The 21,749-nt window shown below is 38.4% G+C and overlaps 1 protein-coding gene across 12 annotated transcripts in view; it reads right to left on the minus strand.

The window, feature by feature from the left end:
- ATP2B2 (ATPase plasma membrane Ca2+ transporting 2) overlaps positions 1-21,749 on the minus strand; it is a 432,089-nt gene that overhangs the window by 19,383 nt on the left and 390,957 nt on the right. For all 12 annotated transcript variants that reach the window (XR_008821629.1, XM_056337586.1, XM_056337596.1 and 9 more), the window contains 5 exons: positions 21,063-21,254; positions 12,429-12,642; positions 8,583-8,794; positions 5,403-5,510; positions 1,382-1,564 (listed from right to left, as the gene is read on the minus strand). Coding sequence is in view for 11 of the 12 variants with exons in the window: in XM_056337586.1 (XP_056193561.1) it covers positions 1,382-1,564; positions 5,403-5,510; positions 8,583-8,794; positions 12,429-12,642; positions 21,063-21,254 (909 nt within the window). In the remaining variant the exon portion in view is untranslated. The remainder of the gene's footprint in view (positions 1-1,381; positions 1,565-5,402; positions 5,511-8,582; positions 8,795-12,428; positions 12,643-21,062; positions 21,255-21,749) is intronic.

Genomic DNA, 21,749 nt, shown 5'->3' on the forward strand with positions numbered 1-21,749 from the left:
TTTTCACTAATGATGAGTGCTCCTGACTCAATAAGAGTCAAGACACACAACCTCAAAGCTGAAGATCCATATTTAATTAATTACCACAGAATCCTGGGAATTTACCCAAACCCTTCATCCCTCTGATGGTAGTTTCCACCTTCTTTATTGTTTGCTCTGTAGATGCACTAGAGAAACCTAAATGTCCTACTTTCTGTTAACTGCTTTCCCTCATTTTTTTTCTAAAATGCATGGCTGCCTCTTTCTGCAGAAAAAAAAAGTACAAATTTGTAGATGGAAAAAGGGACAAAGTACTTGAATGAAGACAAAAATCAAAATCTTCTGAAATAAAAATGTTCTTCAAAAGATTCTTTAAAGAAAAAAATATTTTTCTTAATTATCCACGTATTTTTTCTTGTAAGCACCATGTAAAACATTGCTCTCTTCTGTAAGCTTGCACAAATACTTGATCTTAGAAAGATCAAGTAGAGAGGACTGGAGTGCTACAAAACATGCCACTTCACTGCAATGGAGAAGGCAAAATAGTTCAAATAATCTTTTAGCACTACAGGACAAACTTTACTAGATAACCTAAGCTGTACTATATTTAGCACCATGATTCAGTGTAAACATTTAGTGTATTGAAAAATGCCTTTTTTTTGCATTTAACAAAAGCTGGGGATTTTTAAAATGAAAAGATATTTCTAAGGAATCATCCATAGTAGCCAACACACACGTTTCAATATTTAATAGCTGCTTAGGCCGTTACTACTAAAAATAAATCCAGAAACACATTTTTCGTTACCCAATAGGAAAGAAAATAACTTCCTTTTAATCATGAGATGTATATATATGGTAGTGCCAGAACTGAGATTATTTTTTTTTTAATCAATCAAATGGCATTTTAGACTCAACATTTTAAATTATCCTGTTATTGCAGAAGTGGCAACAACAATGTATTTTTGACAAAATAAACCAGTATGTTTCAGAAACCCTTCATAACATTTTGCTAAGCACTGTCACAGCTATTTTATAGTAGCACTATTTTATTATTCTGTTTCATCTATATATTCTAATATTATGTTTATTATTCTACTTCATCACTGAAGTAGAAAAAGAATGTCTATTCACAGCAGTCACAAAAAAGTAGTCCTATTTTTTGCATATTATCATTTTATAATCTTTTCACTTTGTCTCTTTGCACACACCCCTTTGTTCAGTTCACCTATTTCACTTTTTCATGTGTTCCTCCTTTGAAACAGTAAAGCAAATAACAAGTACCACCACTCGCACACACAAACACCCTGTGCCTTTCCTTACAACGTTATCTTGCCTTGATCAAGATTAAACATCTTTTTTTTTTTTTTTTTTGAGACCATGTGGGCATTCACTTTTAGCATACCTGGGTTTGGATTCTGTTGAGCCCTCTGAACCAGAGAATTTGTCCACGTCGAAGTTCTCTCTCTGCATGATCAATTTCTTCAACATCTTCATTGAGTTCTTCTTCAGGGACCTCCTCCTTCTCAGTGAGCCTCCCTGCCTCCTTTAAAAACTTTAGCCTACTTGTTGGGATGGTTGCAATGACCTAAAATTATAAACAAGTACTGAAAACATAAGCCTCATTCAATAACAATATCATAATAATCTGCTAATTACAAAAGACACTGACATTTTAATGGGATCTATAATATTTCAGGAAACCTAAGATAAGCATATTCATAACGGTACTTTACCCTTACACAACTCAACTCCATTTTAGTAAAAAATACATCGTTTACTGTGTAAACAATTAGCATTACTTGCATCGTTAAACCACACAGGCAACACATAGCTATGGAGCAAGCTTAAGATCAGGGAACACGTCCTTTTTCAAAAAACTGAAAGAAGATGGAAGCATTTGAATGTAATCGTTTAAAGAAAACTTAGGAAGACTGGCATGTCTGCAAGTTTGGGTACTTCTAATGACTGATAATAGCCTCATGTATGTTAAAGTAAGCTTAAAACTAGTTGCAGCTCATGCTTTTAAATCTTCTCATGCTACATTGGTTCACGTATTCAGCTTCTCTTTGTTTCAGCAAGTTGAAATGCTTTTCTAAGCACATATAAAAAATGAAGTTTCTGAAAGGTGGGTTTGACTGTCTTCCTGTTGGACAACTTCTAGGGCTCTCTCTTACTATGTGTCCTTATTCCTAATAAATTCTGATTAACTCAGCCCCTCTTCTTATTCTGTTTGTTCACCAGAGTGGTCCTTGGAAGTAATTAATACAGGAGAGAGCTAATAATCTTAAAAATTAACTAATACTGCAGTTAGACAAGTTTCTAACACAATTATTTTTAAATACATTTCAGCGTTATCCTCTTGGGCAGTCATTTTCTCTTTGTTCTGATGTCTTTTGTCAGCTTGAACAAAAACATGAGCAGATGGCTATTTAAACAAGACATTGCCTGGAACATATTGAACACTTAAAAAAATATCTACAAAGTTAACTACTAGACCCATTTAGCAAAAAAAAAAAAAAAAAAGTGCTGCAATTTTCTTTTTGTTTGTCTTTGTTTCAGCAGTGAGGAATTACATCTCTGAAGGCCAAATGTGTGGAAAACAGAGAGAGAATCAGACAGTTGCACGAAACTTAGTGAGGATGCATCTTACAGTTTTGGAAAACTGGAATGGATATAGTGAAGACACCTGAAAAGGCACCAAACATTTTTGGGATGAAAATAAACTGCTGAGTTTCCCAAGGGTCTCCTTGAACTTCATGATCCACAACTCCACTTTTATGGTATAATTTATAAAGAAATGTAAAGAAAAAAAAAAAAAAACAAACCCTAAACAAACAGCAATTTGTTTCTACCTTACTAAAGAACTTCTTTAAAATGCATTTTGGGGGTTGAAACGCAAGTTGTAAACTTGGAATATTAATAAATTGGTGTGACACGAGCAAAGACAGAACAAGAGAAAAAAAGAAAAGGTAAATGCTAGTCATTTATAAATACTTACTGAAACTCCTTCAGCTTCTCAGCTTTCAAAACACTATAGTGCCAGCACTCTACAGAAAGAAGCTACTTGAGAGTCTCTCGTATCTGATGAAATTGATGGTGATGAAGGACTTGCAAGATAGTGCACACAGAAACAACTGTATTTGGTAGTGATTTTGTGCAATAGAACGATCCTCTCCTTAACTTCTCTTAAGCTAGGCTGGTAGATTCTGCTCTAATTCTTTTCATTGGGTGTTTGCGTGTCTTTTTGTTTGTTCGTTTGTTTTCTGTATCTGCAGGCACCGGCCCAGTTCAGGTAACAGCAGGCTCAGTAGACTGGGTGTAGATTAAGGAACTAACTAACATTCCCAGGAAAAGTATTGCAGTTTTAAAGAGCGATCAATAATTCTGGGGATGTAACATGAAATACTTTGGAAAGAACTGGTTTTCAGAAGTGATGAGGGCCACCTTTTAGAAAACTGTTCCTCAAATGATTTTTTTAAAGCGCCAAATTTAACATCCAAACTCAAAAATCTTAATTGGCTTTAGTGATTCACAAGAGCAGCAGGCTCAGGAAACTAATAAAACAAAGGGATAACCAATCTGCTTTGTGCTGAACTAGGATTAGTGACAGCAGGAGAGAAGAGGCTGAGAAAGGAGAGGAGCACCTCTTCGAAAGGGCAAGGGGTCTCTCCTACTGCGGAACTCCATGAAGAGAGGCCTTGCTACAAACTGTAAAGCATGGAAATATGTAAATAATACATTTTTTCAGCTTGTGGTTTTTTTTTTTTTCTGGTTTATCACTAAATACTGACCACAAGAACAAAGATTTTTTTCCTCTATATTTTCTCTGTGTAAAATTGTAGTCTTTTCAGTGGTAAAATTGTTGAGGTATCCCAATCGCCATTTTAATTTAACGGTTAGGCTCTCACCATAAGGCTTGGGCAACTATGCCCATCTTCAACCTGAAAACAGATGCTGATATTATTCTTAGTTTTCAAAGGTTATGTAATAACCATGTATAACAAAATTTAGAAGTCAAATAGCACATTGATGAAAGGCTGTGGCAAATTCTTCCCAGCTGAATGAACTGGTAAAACAGCTAGGATTTTTCTCCCTTTCCCTGCATTTCTTCCCCTCTCCCAAAGGTGGTATCTTCCCATGAGCTGAAAACAAATTTTTCTTTCCAAGAGTTATCAAATAGATTTTAGCTCTTCGTCCTCCAAGGTCATAAATCAAATCCCATCTTCAGGTAATAATTACAGTACAACGATCTCATAGCGGTGGTTTCCAGCAAGATACGCATTAAAAGCTGTAATAACTCTGAGCTTATTTCTTAAAAAAAATCTGAGGCCCAATTGTCCAAAAAGTAATTTTTTTTTCCATAAGAGAACAAATAATCAGTTTTGAAAGCTATCACCTATTCATCACACTTCCAACAGAACCATTCAGCCGTCACTTGCAGTTGGCAATTTCTTGCCTGTTTCTTCATAGCGGCAAACTAGTTGATCTATACATATCTTTACATCTGAGAGGCAAAATGTAGCCTCACAGGTGGCATCAATTTAAATACATAAATAATGCAAAGATGAAAAAATTAACATTATTATTAACTTTGCAATACGTGTTCCTACATACAAGGCCAACGTAGCATTTTAACAATACTGATTGTATCTGTAGTATTACTCCCAGACAGATAATAAAATAATTTAATTACCTCATTGACACTTGTTTTTACAGCTAGATGTGATTTTATATTAGCTAATGATGACAGAGGTTGCAGCAGAATTTTAAAATGACGCATGAATTAAACTGCACTTCTCTACAACTATTCTAGGAAAAAATCCTTTTTCTTTCCCCCCCTCTTCCATCCACCGCCCACAGAAGCAGGCAGGGCAGAGGATCACTGCAGGCACCTATTAAATGCACTGGACTTCGTCCCACGCCAGCGATGAGGCTACTGGGGATTGACAGAGCAGCAGTTTCAGCAAGGGAATGAGCGGGCTGACATGGAAGTAGAACTTTTCACTTCCAAAAATTTGGCATGGCTGAACATACCCGTGCTGCAGTGGGTGCTCGGTTGCAGGAAAGGTTGCAGTGTGTCTGCCCTTACTATACTTCTTTTGTGACTAGAGGACTAGGTTATGAATCAAACATCTTTCATGAAAAAGCCTAACTGAAGAACACCTTGGTGAAAGCACACCCTGCTTAGGGAAAGAAAAGACAGGAAAATTAACAAAAATCAAAAGAAGCAGTGGGATAAGTTATCCTTACTACTGTATCTGTTCTTCAAGAACTTAGAGAGCACCCTGCATTTCAATGTGTGCTAAATACAACATCGTGAGAGATCAAGGAAACAACAGTATAGCAGGATTATGAACAATATCAGATCTTTGATTTATTTATAAAACCAAAAGAAAGAAACCTGCACATTCCTGAATGCTTACCTGACCCCATACAAGTTCTCCTAATCCAATGAATACACACCACATCCACTGGTCAAGCTGCAGGGGAGAGCAGCTAAATGGTTTTCCTCCAAACTGCACAATTACTATCTACAAAGAAAAGCAGAAGAGAAAGTTAAACACTTTCTGGGAAAAAAAAACCCCAAAACCAAACCAAAATACTCCCTCCAAAAACAGTGAAACCCCACAAAAACCTCAACAACTTTCAGTCATATTTTACTTGAGATTTTACTTTGTCTTTCTACATATTAGAGCTCTGCTGGTTTGATTCCAACATATTCTACCGGTAGAATGGTCAAACATCCTAATAATCTCTTGCTCAGTGGACTGAATCTAAAGAGCACCCAAAATCAAAATACTGTCTTATATTCCAAACGCATCATTAGAACTCTCAGGTGGCACTAAGTCAAGCTGCCAGAAGAACATATTTGGAAGCCATCCAGCAACAACTGCAGAATCTCGATCACTAAAAATCAAACCACACAAACGTCTGCACCCTGAAATAAAGGTCTGAAAAACCATACCAATTCCTGCTAAGGCTTCCTTAGCCTCACATCTAACAGTCACGTCTGGATTCCTAGGCAGAAGGGAAACAGGACTGTCCCCATTCTCCCAGCTTCCGAGTATTCTCAGCTGGGGATATGCTGACCCTGATGTTTATTTTGGATTGTCCGTTGCATGAGATGTTTTCCCCTCTACACTTACAGATGTGCTATCAAGGACAGACTGACAGCATACCAAAATCTAGTCCTGTTGGAGAAAGAGGGTGGGAAAACCACATGCTTGCAGCAGGATAACCAACTCGCATAGAATGTGAACAAGTTTCTAAGACTGGTTAGATTGAGAAGGGTTAACTAACTGGAAACCAGGTACTATTCCTATCTCTTGTTTGCTGCAAAGCCAGGGACCTGAAATCACAAGCCAGAAATTTAAACTGTCAAAGGCTGCAGAACTGCAGTTTGAAGTAGTATGTCCAGTCTGAGACACAAAGTAACACTAATACATCAAGTGGCTGCTTGCCTGTGTGAGTGAATAAACACAAACTATGAACACAAAATCATTCCATGCGAAGTGCAAATACGCAGGAGGAAGGAAGTGACAGAGGATGGAAGGCAGTGGATAGGAAGTGGGGAAATGATTGCAAAGAGTAAGGAAAAAGGACGAGGCAAAACAAAAATTATGAATGTGATGCTAAAATAATAAGAAAGAAATTACAGCTTGACATAGAAAAATTTCTAAATGCTGTATGGAAGATTTTAATGGATCTTCCTTCAGTGTGAAAATTATTTCTTTATTCTGAAAGCAGAGAAAGGAATTAAAAAAATAAACTACTGCTTGTCTGATGACAGGAGTGGTAACTACCCTTTTATTTTCCAAGCTGTTGTAGCTCTCACAGAAGCACGTGCTGATCCTTAGCAAGGATTCATTGTAATAGTCTCCATATTTTTAATTTAAAAATTTGGCCACCGCTGCTGGATTATTTTTTTTTTTGGAGGGGTTTAGGAAGACTAAACTAAACTAACCTAACTGACAGTTAATGGAACTATGGCACTCCAAGATGATATACTTAAGCCAATTAGTCTGTACATCACAGGAAGTGTAGTAAATATGTATGGAACTAAGAAAGTTTTAAATATAAAATAAAACCACTTCTGTAATCTCCCATATCCATTTACATAATCCAAGCACCTGGAAAGGGTCATTTTCTCTTTAGAAGAAAATGCCTGGCTCACACACCCAGCTACTGAAACACACGGCTAAAATGGTAAATACTTTTCTGACATTGCTCCTACAAGCAGCATTACACAAAGCTGTATTCCCACAACATAGTAAAGAAAGTGGAAAATTAACAGAAAGATTAACCTGTTGTCCCATGAAAAATCACCTGATTTTAAAAAGAGACTTAAAACCCAGTAAGAGTCGCAGCCTAAGTACTCTTATGCTCCAATGTCCTTGTTGATGCATTGTCAGAGCACCACCCTAGTGCTTTGAGCTGTGCACTTAAGGATTCCAGGTACTATTTCAGTAGGGAACAGTGAGTGAACTCCGCAGCTGATTCAGAGATGTAGCTAGCAGCTAGATGACGCTTTTCAGCCAGACAACTGAGCACAGTAATGCCTAGAACTAACAAAACATCCTCAAACATTATCCATGATGGGGGGAAAAAATAAAAAATGAGATGATTGTGAATTTGTCAGGCCTCTCCTAAAGGCATTTTAGTTCATAGCAGTAAATCCATGTTTTCAAACTAGCTGTTAAAGACCACCACTATCAAGTTCTACTACCAATCACTGGTGGTCTTTCTCCCATTACTGAGTGGTTCCCCCTTCCTGTTTCAAACCACTATAGCCCACATTCAAATATCATCCTCCTTACTCCTTTCATGAGAAAGGTCCCAATACTGACAGCTTCCAGGATGCCACTGCAGAATTGAGCAATAATAATATCAAGATAGCAACAGCTGAGCTCTAACCAATTGTGAGGGCTACAGAAGACTTCTAGAAGGTAATGTCAAATGGTATCAAGTACAGGACAGATGCCAGCAAATTGATGATACGGGAGCAAAAGGAGGAATTAGGGTTCTTACAGAAGTAAAATTACAACCATTTGGGAAAAGTGTGTATTTCTGTAATTATGTTCACATGTGACTGAGACAGCAAGCTCAACAGATGGACATGAAGAATTACTACCAAGAAGCAGTATTACTGAGAACATCAACTGCTATTTGGCAGTGGCATTTAACCTCAGAAGAAGAGGTCAGCATTACCTATTTGTCTATTATAGCTATAGAGCTGATTTGTCTATTCATGGAGTAGTAAACTAATGTAAAATGCTTTGTTGCTATTGTTCGGTATACTATTTAATAATTTCTTCTAAAATACCCAGCTACATTATCAACAAATCATGATGGCTGTTACCATTGTACTTCAGATTAATTTAAGATTTGACCTAGTTATAATGATAAAAAATCATGCTGTATTAGTATGGCTACATAACACTTTCCATTATTGACACCTGTATTGATTAAGAAAGTATCTGAAACCAGGTGGTTTACTATTAAGTGTGCCTCCTACAGCATTTACATTTCAAAAAAACACACAGGAAAAAAAACTTAAGGTAGATTTCTGATGAATCGTTACAAATTCTTGCCCAGACCATTACCTGAATAGCAAATGTACCCAGTACAATAGTGCAAAAAATAGGATTTCTGAAGATGCCATCGAAGACATTTCTTTCGCCATGGATTTTCCGTGCATTGATTTCATTGAAAAGTTGCATCATGACAAAGGTGTTGAAGATAATGGTGTAATGCTCTGAAGGAGGAGAGTGAAGTGGTGCATTCCTCCCACTGTCAATCTTAAACATTTTCTCACCTATGTATAAGACAAAAAAGAAAGGTTTCCACTCGAATAAATCAATCAAAACAAATTTATATTCCCCTTGTTTGCTTTAGCTGGTTGCCTCCTGTGCTCTGCTTTCTGCACTTACTCTAATACAGGCAGAATTTATAACACCAGCGAGCAAAAGACATCTAAACTTCCTGAGCAAGAAGCTTCTCAAATGATGACTTCCATCTGTCTAATAACACAATACACCTATGCAAACAGTTTCCAGTAGCATTTTTCCTCTAACCAAGTAGTAACTACTCTAAGAAGTCAATTCTCCTGATGCATTTGAGACCACTGACAGTACATGTGCAATTTTCTACAATGGTTGGAAGCAACCACTGTTCAGCAGTTTTTACCAACCTGCTAACCCGGTATGGCATGGCTCTCCACAAGCATTCAAGGATATTAATGATAAAAAACAAAGGCATTCCTGGTTTTAAATAGATTTGGGTTTGATCATTCTGCTAGTCTGCTTTGAAAGCTTTGGGTTGGAAGGGACGTTAAAAGATCATCTAGTGCAACCCTCCCTGCCATGGGCAAGGACATCTTTCAGCAGGTCATGGTGCTCCAAGGCCCAGCCAGCCTGGCCTTGAACACTTTCAATGATGCAGCATTGGCAGTTTCTCTGGGCAACGCGTTCCTGTGTCTCCCCACTCTCATTGCAAAAAAATTTCTTATGTCCAACCAAATCGACCCTCTTTCAGTTTAAATCTTCTGTCCCTTGCCCTGTCACTACAGGCCTTGGTAAAAAGTCTCTGTCTTTCTTAAAAGCCCTCTTTATACACCCAAAGGCTGCAACGAGAGCCCCCTGAGAGCTCTCCCTCAGGCTGAGCCAGCCCAACTCTCTCAGCCTTTCCTCACAGAAACGTCGTTCCAGCTCCCTGATCAGTTCTGTGGCTCCACACATGGACCTGTTATGGTCCATGTCTAGTACTGGAGACACCAGAACTGGACACAGCGCTCCAGGTGAGGTCTCACTGGAGTGGGTAGAGGGGGAGAATCACCTCCCTGGAAGTGCTGGCCACGCTGGGCTTTATGCAGCCCAGGACACAGCTGGCTTCCCGGCCGGCACGCGCACACAGCCAGCGCACGCCGCCCCATCTTCATCCACCCTCTTATATGCAAAGTTTACAGATAACACACAGTTACTGAAAGTGAAAGAGGCACTGCCTTAACGTAAGGATGGGGCATTCACATGCGAGTGTAAATAATAAGAGTAAAGAAGATTATCACAATGCTACTCTTTTGTAACTAGCGTGTTAATAAAAGCCAATTAAACCTTCAACATTGTTCTTCTATGCCGTTAGCATTGCATTCAAGATTTCTGAAAAAAGAAGAAGAAAGGTTTCCTCAGGTTTTCTCCTGAGGTCATTAATTCCATCAACTAAGTTAACAATGAGCTTTTTTTTTTTTGCCTTGGGATATTTGAGTAGCTCACATTCAAGTCCCTGTGAGTAACAAGCCAGTTTCCAAAGAAAAATTTTGGCTTATAGTCTTCTGACAGAAAGTAGATTGCGATATCACAAATGTATCGGTAACACAGTATGAGGCCACAAAACTTAAGACTGGGAGAGAGCAGAGATTTTTAAGAAGATTATGCATCTCCAGAGACATAACTCGGTGTTGGAAAACATTCCCTTTACTACATCTGAACAATAAAGGGGAAAAAAATCAACAAAAGCAAACAGATATCATAATTTTATCTTTTATAGATACACATACACATACAAATATAACATCTATTTGCTTTTGTTGAATACACACAGAAACACAAATATAAGAATAACACTTTCCTGTACCTGTCCTTAAGTCTCTGTTTGATTGCATCAATTAGCAAAGCAGAACATGCTGCTGTTGTGGAATGGCAGTAGTTAAGCCCATAACTAATTTTAATTTCCAAAGAAGTTCCAAAAGCTGTAATAGTACATCAACTTTAAGTTTATTACACCTAGTTGCTGAGGTTAAGATATTTTTATACTACAGTTGGACAGAACTAGACAGTGACCTCTGGATTTCTGATGTGCCTGATGTCCCAAAGGCATTACTGTATGTTCAAACACAATGTATTTTTTGCCACATCATACAAAAAACAGAAAAACTTTATGTACTAGTCTCTACAGAAACCTGCTATTAAAAGGAAGTATCAGTTGATCAAATGTAAGTATTTCTCATTCATTTGGAACTTATGTTCTAAACTCGAAACACTGAGTTTAGAACACCATCTCACTGCAAAGCTGAGCCTCATAGAGTTTAGAAAGGAAAAGAGTGTATTTCCGAGGCTTATCAGAAAATGCGTTGGGCTGTGTCCTTCAAAGTATGCAAGGGTTTTTCAGACACCCTCAGACGTAGTTAGACTAGGGCGAAAAACCCTGGTTTTCTTTTCATCAGGATTCAGTATAAAGTATTTTAAACCATCAAGCAATTAACACTCCCCATAAAGTTCACAGAAGTTCTCGTTCCAAGACTCATCAGTTACCAAGACCTTCTACACCTGTTTTGGAGAATCTGAAATGACAGTTTCCTTAGACTCACTAGACATTCTTCAAATGCACTGTAAGCCTAACAATATCACAGACCATCTCTCTTCAAAACCTGGCAGTTATTTTGGTTTGAATTGCTCTACTGTAAACAGACCACCGCCTCCATTACAAATAAGCTGCCAGTTGGTAGTAAAGTGGAGTAAGACTTGCACAATGGAGCTCAAAAAACTCCTGAAAACCATTAATTTACATTTACAGCATACAGGGAAGTCTGATTATAAAGAAAAAAGCCTAAAAGACAACACATGTAATTGAACAGCAATGACATAGAGACAAGAAAACAATACCCAGTTGATAAAATTATCAGTCCTTTGACTAAACTCACTTATGATTGTGGAGCAGCAGAATCTATTATTAGCCCCTACTACTCCCTGCAGCAAAAAACATTCCTCCTCCTTCCCTCCCCTCTCCAAATTACAATTTATAAAAAGCATCCATTGCTAGCAAGGCCTGGAGAAGAGTCCACTAATCTAACAGATTAGATTTTTTTTCCCTTTTACTATCCATTCTAGATATTAAATACCAAACCAGAGTGTTACTAGCATCACTTAATACTGAGTACTTGCTTATCTATACTACCTAAGATCAGTAATACTTCCGGACTATGGCAAACATTTTGCTCCCAATTACAGCTTCTCTAGATGTTGATAAAATGGATCTTGATTTTTGCTGTGCTTTTTTTTAATTTGTTGTTACACGCCTACTAAAGATGACTAGTCTCTCAAAGAAATTTCAGTATAGAAGCAGCAGGCTGGATACTCCCGTTAAAACCTAACCTTCTACGCTATGTTTTAACAGAAACTTTTGCCAAAGTCCAAACCTGCATTTTGTTAGGAGGCAAAAAAGCTCACCGAGGCCCTTCCCAATGTAAACAACATGTGAAAGGTGACTAAATCCCTCTGTTGCAACTATTCCTTTTCCCATCTGATCCCATCAAACAGCTCAATCCTGCCAGCTGTTTAACTGTGACAAACTTAATCTGCGCACATTGAGGGGTTACATTTAAAGCACTTTGACGTGTCAGGCTACAAGACCTAGATGCTTCTACACTAAGCAACAAGCCTAACAAACTTTCTTACCGACAAAAAGAAGCGTAAATATGAGAGTAAGCTGATAAACAGCGTGGCCCAAAATGTTCTTCATCATGGTGCGGGATATAAGAGGTTTGTTCCTGCCGTACGGCTTTCTCAGCAACAGAGCCTCTGTCGGAGGTTCAGTGGCCAAGGCAAGGGAAGCAAAGGTGTCCATAATCAGGTTGACCCACAACATCTGCACAGCTTTTAGAGGAGAGTCCTGTGGAGACAAATTAGGACGTTAAATATTTCCTAGAAAAAGAATTACTGTCAGGTAAGTCACTGTGACTTTATTTCTTCCCGTGTGACTGCAAGCGGTGCTGAGGACAGGACACCGAAACACCTTGGTCTGACCTACTCCGGCCTCCCTATGTTTCCTATGCAAGACCAGAATCACAGGAAACACAGTGATCTCAGCCAAGATAAATTATTTCTCTCCAGTCATTTAAATAAGGGATCTTTACAATCACACCATTCTGGTAAAGCATAACATTAACACTTTAGAAGACATTTCCCAAGACCCTTTTGTTACTCCATGCATCACGCTTAAATTTGCAGCTGGATTTAGATAATACAAGCAGGAGGGTTTTTTCCTGGAAGAAAAATTATATTGAAACAACCTAAAAAGTACTGTTTCCTTTTACTATAACCTATATGTTATCTATATTTTTGCTATATGTTATCTATATGTTTACTATAACCTATCTATATGTTTTTTCAGAAACAGCTTGAAATTATTAGAAATGTATGAAACAATTACCGAGACATTTTAATATATCTTACTTAAATAAAGACCTTTTAAAAACAACAGTGACAAAAAAGATGCCTGATGCCTGAATTTAAAAAAAACATTCTGAAACTCATTTAACTATCTCAAATGTGCAAAAATAAGAAAATTTTGTTATTTTAATGGTTATCAGGATAGCATATTTGAAAAAGTGGAACTGGAAAGAAAAAAACCCCACATTACCACTTGTCAGGATGAAGCATTTGCTTTTCCACAGCAGATCGCCCCCCACTAGAAGGAGCTCTTTCCCCACTGAATACGAGAATGAGTCTATGGTCATATTACAGAGGACTTTAGATCACATTAAAAAAAAAACAAAACCAAAAAAAAACCAACAACCAAAAAACCCCAAACAAAGACCCCCCAAAACAAACCAACAAAACAAAAGTAAATAAATAAAGCAAACTACCACAGATCTCAGGAGAACTCTAGATGGCTATTACAAAGTTTTGATTTCTAATTCATTGGGGCAGCTGTAATGATAGAGAGATGCAATTGCTTCAAGGATTCATATCAGGAAAAATGATGTAGGTTAGGTTCCTTGTTTGTACCTAACAGCCTCCTACGCCTTCAGACTGAAAACAAAATGGGCAGTATCGGTGAGGTCTGCTTCTTGTTCCAAATAGACGGGTTTTATTAGGAAAATAAAATCTCAAAAGTAATCAGGTATCAGTATGACACATTTTATAATGGAAGTGAGTTGATCTACAGTGCAAAAGTTGGAAGGTCAAAGCGTTATTTTTATGCCTTACATTGCCGCGGCGCTGCAGCAGCTCCATGCAGAAGCGAAGAACTTATGGAACAGCATACAAGGCAAATCAAAGCCAATGAAAAAACCCTTATGAACCCTGCCCTTTTCTTCCAAGGGTTAAATGCTCATTTTTAATGAAATATTATCAAATAATGAGGGCCAATATCCATTCAGCAGCCCAAGGACATAGGGAGAACAAGGGTAAGGAGTTTGGTCTCTTGTGGATCTGGTTTGTACTCCAGCTGTCCTCTGAGATCAAATATTATTCCCTCTTGAAAACGTATTTTTAACACCCATGCATTTACACAACGTTTGATATATTTTATTTTTAAAAAATATTCATTTTTGGCTTATTCAAAGGGATGGAGAAAAGCAACCTACTGTTTCTAAGTCTTACAGGTTAGCTACAGGAGGGAAGGGAGGAAGATGAGCTTTAATTCTTGACTTGTTGGTTCTGGGTTGCATTAACTGGGCTTACCTGAAGAGTTCAGCTCACTCATTTGATATGGAGCCGCAGAAATAGGAAACATTTTATTTTTAGAGGCAGCTAAACAACAAAAAGCAGTCAGGACAAACTTCATTCCTCATTTATATTTACCACTACTAATGGCTCAAACACAGAGGGCACTTGCACTAAAAGCAGTTTTTTGCTAGGGCTCAGAGACCCTGGACTTGGACACAACATATAAAGAAAAAGGAAAACATGTTTTCTACTGAAGAATTTTCCTTCTCCTATTTTTACCTGTCTAGTAAGTTTTCTCGAGAAAGATTCTCTACTCTGAGATGTTACTATAGCTGAATTTCCACTTCATACACTGACTTCTATGTCAATAAGATGGAATTTGTCTGTTACACTTAATAAGTAGAGTCAAATATTCAGGCGTCTATCAGAGCCTGACATATACCTAGCATAACGGGAAGTCAGATTATTTCAGTTTCTAAGTCACACAGCTGTAATTGGCAGTCATCAGTTTTGGCAACAACACGTTCTCACCATTTCACACTGCCAATCACCTTGGGTGGCTATGGTACCCCTAATAATTATCTATTATTGGCAGCGCTACGCTGTTCAGTCAAGTGTGAAAGCTCATTCTAAGCTGAAGCCAAAACATTAAATACACATTAGTCTGGGCAGGCAGTGGAATGAAATTTCCACTGCAACTCTATCTGATTTCTGATTAGTTGGTGGAAACTGAGGAAAATACATATTGGCTAAGGAGCTTAGTCTTTCATTACAGGTTCTAGTCACTTATGCAAGTGGGATGCAAATTCAACATTCTTTTCACTGCATTTTAGCCACTAACTGACTAGCTAATAATTCTTAAGTCACTTTCTGAAAACTTTGGGGATGAAAGCTGTTCAAATTGCAAACCACCTAAAATCACCACTTATTTGTCAAATTCCATTCCACCTGACCTTGAAATAGGTTAACGTTGGCCTAGAGGTAAAAGGAAAATGTCCCTTAAATCAAGTGATGTTACACTTCATCTTGGAAACACTTAAAAGTACATATCGCCAAAGGCTGGAAATAAACTACAAATCTTTTGTGACATGCAGAGCCTCACAAATTTTAGAGCTTGTTACTTTTGATTTACATGACAAGCTGTATGTAAAGGAATAAAAAGGTATTTTCACCCATACATCTTTACTCCCACTTGTCACAGAACGCATGCATGGATTCATAAAAATGAGATCTTGTGGTAGGTTAAATTTATACACATTACTGCAAAAAAAGTCAGCCCTTCCTTGCTTCTGCTACTAGATTACACCCTCTACTAATTGTATGGAAGCGGCACCTTCAATTCTATTTCCATGCCTCTCAGCCTTCCCAAAACAAAGCTAAACAGTACATACTTTGATTTTACATGATAGCTTTTTCAAATTTGCCAATGCTATTATTTTAGGATTTGGCAAATACCACTCTGCAGTAAAACATTATAACCATGTAAATTACTGCCTTATACATGTAAGTATAGATCATCCTCAGTTTTTGAACAAGATCTGGAAAAACAATAAGTGATTCATGCGGTAGTTCATTGCTACAGTGCTTTTTAATTAACATTTAATTTTCCAAACATAATGTCCTATAGAGTTACTGTTTTCAGTTCCTAATGTCTGCTAAAACATTAAGTCTTTCTCAAAGAATGAGAATAATAATAATAATTTGAATGTACAATGTTAAAAACACAGCCTTCATCTTCTCTTTCTTTAATGCAACCTTTTTGAATAGTTACATTGCCTCAGCAGTTGGAGACACAGACAAAATCTGGCATGGAGATAAACCTGCTATCTTTGTAGTTCCAGTAAAAAACTGTCCCATTTGACTGAACTGCCTTTTAAAATCTTTATTTTGTACATACCCAGATTATTTTTAACTGCTCCAAACATAATGACCTAATATTTTCTCGGTACTGTGTTGGGGACAGAAAAGAGGGTGAACCTTCTGGCTTTGTGAGGTACATATAGACCTCTCTATATGATACTTAGAGACGAGGAGCAATGGCTCATTTGAAGTACAAAATTCACAACAACTGTAGGCAGCTCTCCAAAGAAGAACCCTCACTGAGTCAATCAAGGGCTCTGCAAAAACGTTATTCCAAGAATGAAGTCAGAATATAAGAGTTTATATCTTAAGCTGGGGTAAGAGCTGCTAAACAGAAAGGACGGTTCTATTCCAACTGGTCACGATAACCACATCTTGATCATTTTAAAAGTATGCATTGGGCAACACAGAGAGAAGGAAGCAAGAGGTAAATGAATTAGATTAATTGAAAGATAAAGTGAATTAACACAGCTCAGCTTCGTTGTGCCACACAAACCGCGCTGACCAGCCCAAATACTGGCTGTGATCTCACTGCGGGTGTTCCGGGCACACCCGGCACGAAATGAACCAACAAGTCAAGAATTAAAGCTCATCTTCCTCTCTTCCCTCCTGTAGCTAACCTGTAAGTCTTAGAAACAGTAGGTTGCTTTTCTCCATCCCTTTGAATGAGCGAAAAATGAATATTTTTTTAAAAATAAAATATATCAAAGAGGACACACCTATGCAGCTACAGATTGAGTGACCTCGATTCAGCTTTTAATCAGAAACTTCTTTAAGCTTGGTTTTCTTGTGCGACCTAGATCTGAGTGCTTTATATCAGCTGTAGAATCACAACACAGGAGTTCAGTATTAGTCAAAAATTGCAAACTCTTGGCTTTTACATTGAGCTGTTTTAAACTGAAACAGGGCCCAAGGTAAGTTAGATCCCTGCAAGGGGCAGCTCGGTTTTGGCAGCAGCCACACTAAGCTTGCCAAGGGGTGACACTGTATCTGTAACCCCTACGCTGCTCGGAATGCTTGCTGTCACCTTAACGTGGCTTCGTGCTGGGACCCACGATGGAGACGCAAACAACCATTTGCACTGGTCCCTTTCAGTCTGCGTAAGTACTTCTTTAACAGCCCACTGCTGCTTCTTTATAATCCTTGTACAATAACACTGGAGTAGCACATAGGGTCACATACACTATGTACATGTAGATAAACGTGTACTGAAACAGCAAACCAGGACGAAACAGAAATAGCAGCTATGGTAGATATCCTCTCTAACAGCAGCATCTTGCTAAAGCAGGCATTGAGTATGTAAATAATAAAACAGTATCTGCTTAACATTTAACAGAATTAAACTAAACAGTAGTTCCCTGAGGTGGAATTGGCAAGGACACCAATTTTATTTATGTATTTGAGAAAAAAAAAAAAAAAAAAGCAGCAGAACCTTAAAACGATCACTGATGGTTACAGGTTCTACCTAGTATTTTTCTCAAGCTTCTCCATGGCACTCTAAGGTGCTCTGGACAAAACAAATCAGCTCCTACTTGGCAATGCATTCTCTGGGTGCTTCTTGGAGGCCCAGTTTTACTCATAATAGTACTCACACAGTTGGACCTTTTCATTAATACAGAGTTGCTGTGGTTTCATTAGGAGTCCTGCAGCAATACAACCACATACACATATTTACACGTCCACCAATGCAATTGCAGGATCAAGACCGAATAAAATCAAGTCTATTTAGCTACAAAGCACAACCCAAGTGTTAAAAAAAGAAAAAAAAAAGGCAAAACAAAGATGTTATTATCTTTGTACTTCCTTTAAGCACAAACAGTAGAAACACAAAAAGAGTAGGTAAAAGTAAAAGAAGCTTCACATTCAAAGCATCCCAGTATGCTGGTTCTGAATTGCAGGACAGATGTTTTGAGAGGTGACATCAAGAAGCACAGAAGAAATGTTACTACCTACATGGATTTTTTTCTCATTCTAGATTTGATGAAAAATCACCAAATATAGAGCCTGTGTAATACACATTAACCTGCACAGTAATTGTGGACTAAAATTATATTCTCTGTGTCAAAGAAAGTCAAAGTGACTACCTAAAAGCAAAGTAAAATTCAGTCCGACATGGACCTTCTTTGCTTGCGTTTTGAAGGTCGCAGAAAGCTGTATTGCCATTGGGAAACTATAGATTTTAGCTTCATTTTTTTTGTTAAGAACTTAAACGTTTCAGCCCTGCATACAATTTTTCAGACTTAGGTCTATGTGTGTGCACCTAGCCTGTTGTACACAAGATTTTTTAATTTTTTTTTGGTATACTCATGCATTTTGTGCTAAAGCTATTTTCATAGCAACCAGAGGGTACAGTATGTTCCCAAGTGTAATTTTTTTAGTAAAGCTTATGAGCCAAACAAGCATAATGCCCTCTCACCAGCTAGAATCTTTTGAGTCAAAGCTTAACAATGTTTGTTCACAAGGCAAGATCCTTCTTAATGAGACAGACCTGAGAGCTACTTGAGATTATCAGCAGTCAGGCCGTCGAGTGTCAACAGAACTACAATGGAAATAACTGCTGCCTTTCTGCTACAATTTCAATTTTAGCTCCTTTCAGATCTCTCCTCAGGATTTGCATTTTTATTGCCGAATGAACACATTGCTTAAGAATCTATTTGGACAGAAATACAGGAATTCTAGGAGGTGTACGTTAAAACTTGTAAACAGGGACAACAGACTTGACAGGCTCACCGATGGGTCTCACAGACCACTGGGGCAGTATACATGCACTGGGCCAGGTCCAAATCCTTCTTGAAGCCAACGGAATCATTCAAAGGATGAAGAAAGCTCCGGAATTAAAAAGGAGAATACCCTTGAACTGATTATGCCCTACACATGCAAAATAGTCTGCACTAATTCAGTAATGTTTTACCTCTTCAAGAATAAAGTAGAAATTCTTTAGTTAACAAACAGAATATATTTCCCTTCACGCTTTCATGAAGCAACTGGAAAAATGCTGGACATTAACCAAAAAAAAATCACTTTAAATAAATGTTAGTAGGCAGTGACTGAAAGTCTATAAAACAGGGTCTTAAAAGGAAGCACTCGCCTCAGCTCCAACGACGGTATTTTGGCCGTGTTGCTGTTAGCACTTTTTTCCTGATGAAAATCCACAAGGACTAACCTCCCAGAGTTTTAGTCCTTTTTCACGTACCCTCTGTTACCAGCAACGATTACTTGACGGCTAAAAATTTTCTCAATATGCTTGGATATATTTCCCACGGGAAAAGGAAAAGTTACCCGACTTCTGCCGCGGCAGCACTGCCGCTGCCCCACGGCACAGGCTCGCTGGCCACCGCGGGCATCACCCAGACCGGGGGGCAGCGTGGCAGGGGACTAGCACTTAGCAGCTCACCATTTAGACTGCTTGGAAAACAAGTGAATTGAGGTTTCAGGGCTTCCCTTGCACAGAATAAAATGGTGATTTCATTTGTTAAGATCACTTCTGCTTGCTTCAAACCCAGCCGTTTCTGGCTGCTCTGCGGATCCCAGCCCAGGCACCAGCCTGGTGCCTGCTCAGCGCGGAGGAGCTCTGTGCTGACACCTCTGCCGACCCCGGCTCTGACGTGGAGCGAGAAGAAGCCAGGAGCTTGCAGACACTGCACATGCAGCGCTAAAAAGCCCTCTAAATGTCAGTCAAGGCTTAGGAGAAGTTTGACCTCACGGTTTTGTAAAGCTACCTGGGTTTCTGGTTTCAGCTATCACTTCCATGATTACAATGTAAGTTTACCCTGGAGCAGAGCTAATGACTTATTCATTGTTTTGCTCAGGTGTGCATGAGGTGAAATTTACCTGCTGAGACAGGTATGTGCATCTGTATGATGCACTACTGAGGGAAGCATCAGCTTTCCCACAATGTGTCTCCATCAAAGGAGGCATTCTGTAACAGCTCCTGTCTGCTGCACCTGAAATAGCCCTTATCTTAGGGAGTGAAGGCACTAAACCCTGCATCTTTCGCTGTTTTCTAATGAAGGACAAAAGCCTCGTGCTGTACTAAATACATCCTTTTTTCTTTCTATGTAAAAGAAACCGCTATTAATCAAAAAGCAGTAATTTGAAGGGAAAAAAACGTGGATTGCTTTCACATACGCTTTTTGTAAAAGTCCCTGATATGTTCCGTGTACTCCAGGATTACAATGAGGGATTAATGCACAGGGAGAAAGAGATCAAAGTCCAACAGTACGTGTCGTTGAATCGGTTTGTCATTTGCATCTGAAATGAAAAGGAACTGCCTGAAAGCAACAAAATAATTTCATCAGTCAAAAAGCTCCCCTGCTGGGATTACTTCTGTAGTGCTCTCCTGAAAATAATAATCCCATTCCATAATCCATCAAGACATATATATTCAATAATGAAATATTCTGAGAGGAAAAGGCAAAGTCACATAACCTCTTCCTCCTCCCAGTCCCTGACATTTTCTGTCCTATCATCACAGGCTCAGTCAGGACAAAAACATGTAACAAAAAACAGGGAGTTGTATGGAGGCAGCATAAAAATTAGCAGCTCCTAAAAGCAATTTACTTCCAGAAGAAGATGGATTAGTACACCTCCTTATGTCAACAGCTATTTAACACTTAGCAGCTTGATCCTAAATACACTCATAGTGCTCAGAAGAATTTCAGAAAGCATACTTTCTGTTGCATGAAGTAAGAATCAAATGTAAGCCACCGTTACTTTGCAGAAAATGTAGCGTGGCAGGATTTGGCCCATACTTGAAGCGACACCTGCAGTTAACCTTACCTGGGTAATGCATGCTCCAGTGAAAGCCACGATCACAGCCACAATGTTAACAGTGAGCTGGAACTGCAGGAACTTGGAGATACTGTCATAGACGTTACGGCCCCACATCACAGCCTTCACAATGCTACTGAAATTGTCATCTGTTAGGATGATATCTGAGGCTTCCTTTGCAACATCCGTACCAGCAATACCCTGCAAAAATTCGTTGCGAATAAAATTACCAATTAGAAAGTACAGAGACACTCGGAATACAAATCTTCATACTCATTCAAAGCCCACAGCCACCCAGGGACTTCCCAGCACCGTAACAGTGACTGCTGAGTATATCCTGTATTTTACATTTGCTAGGAAGTTAGCTAATGTGGCCTGGTTTTGAAAGTGAATAAGGACGCAGAAAAGGGAATTGACAGAGAGTAGTGGAATTCCTGCGATGATAGTTCTGAGTGTTTTAAATTATCAGCTTAATGACTACTGATCTTCTGAGTTATTTTTGTCATTGATGATATTTTATTAATACACATGAACAGAATTGCTAACAAAAATGAGAATTATGTATCTTAATATATAGTCTTCTATAATAATGTCTTGAGAGTCAGATTATGTTAGGAAGACATTTTTACAATTAGTGTTGGATTTTACCAAACATAGTACTGTTGTACTCCACTTTTGTGAAGAACTCAGAGTTAT

This window comes from Falco biarmicus, chromosome 4 (genome assembly GCF_023638135.1).
Source record: "Falco biarmicus isolate bFalBia1 chromosome 4, bFalBia1.pri, whole genome shotgun sequence".
Lineage (NCBI taxonomy): Eukaryota > Metazoa > Chordata > Aves > Falconiformes > Falconidae > Falco > Falco biarmicus.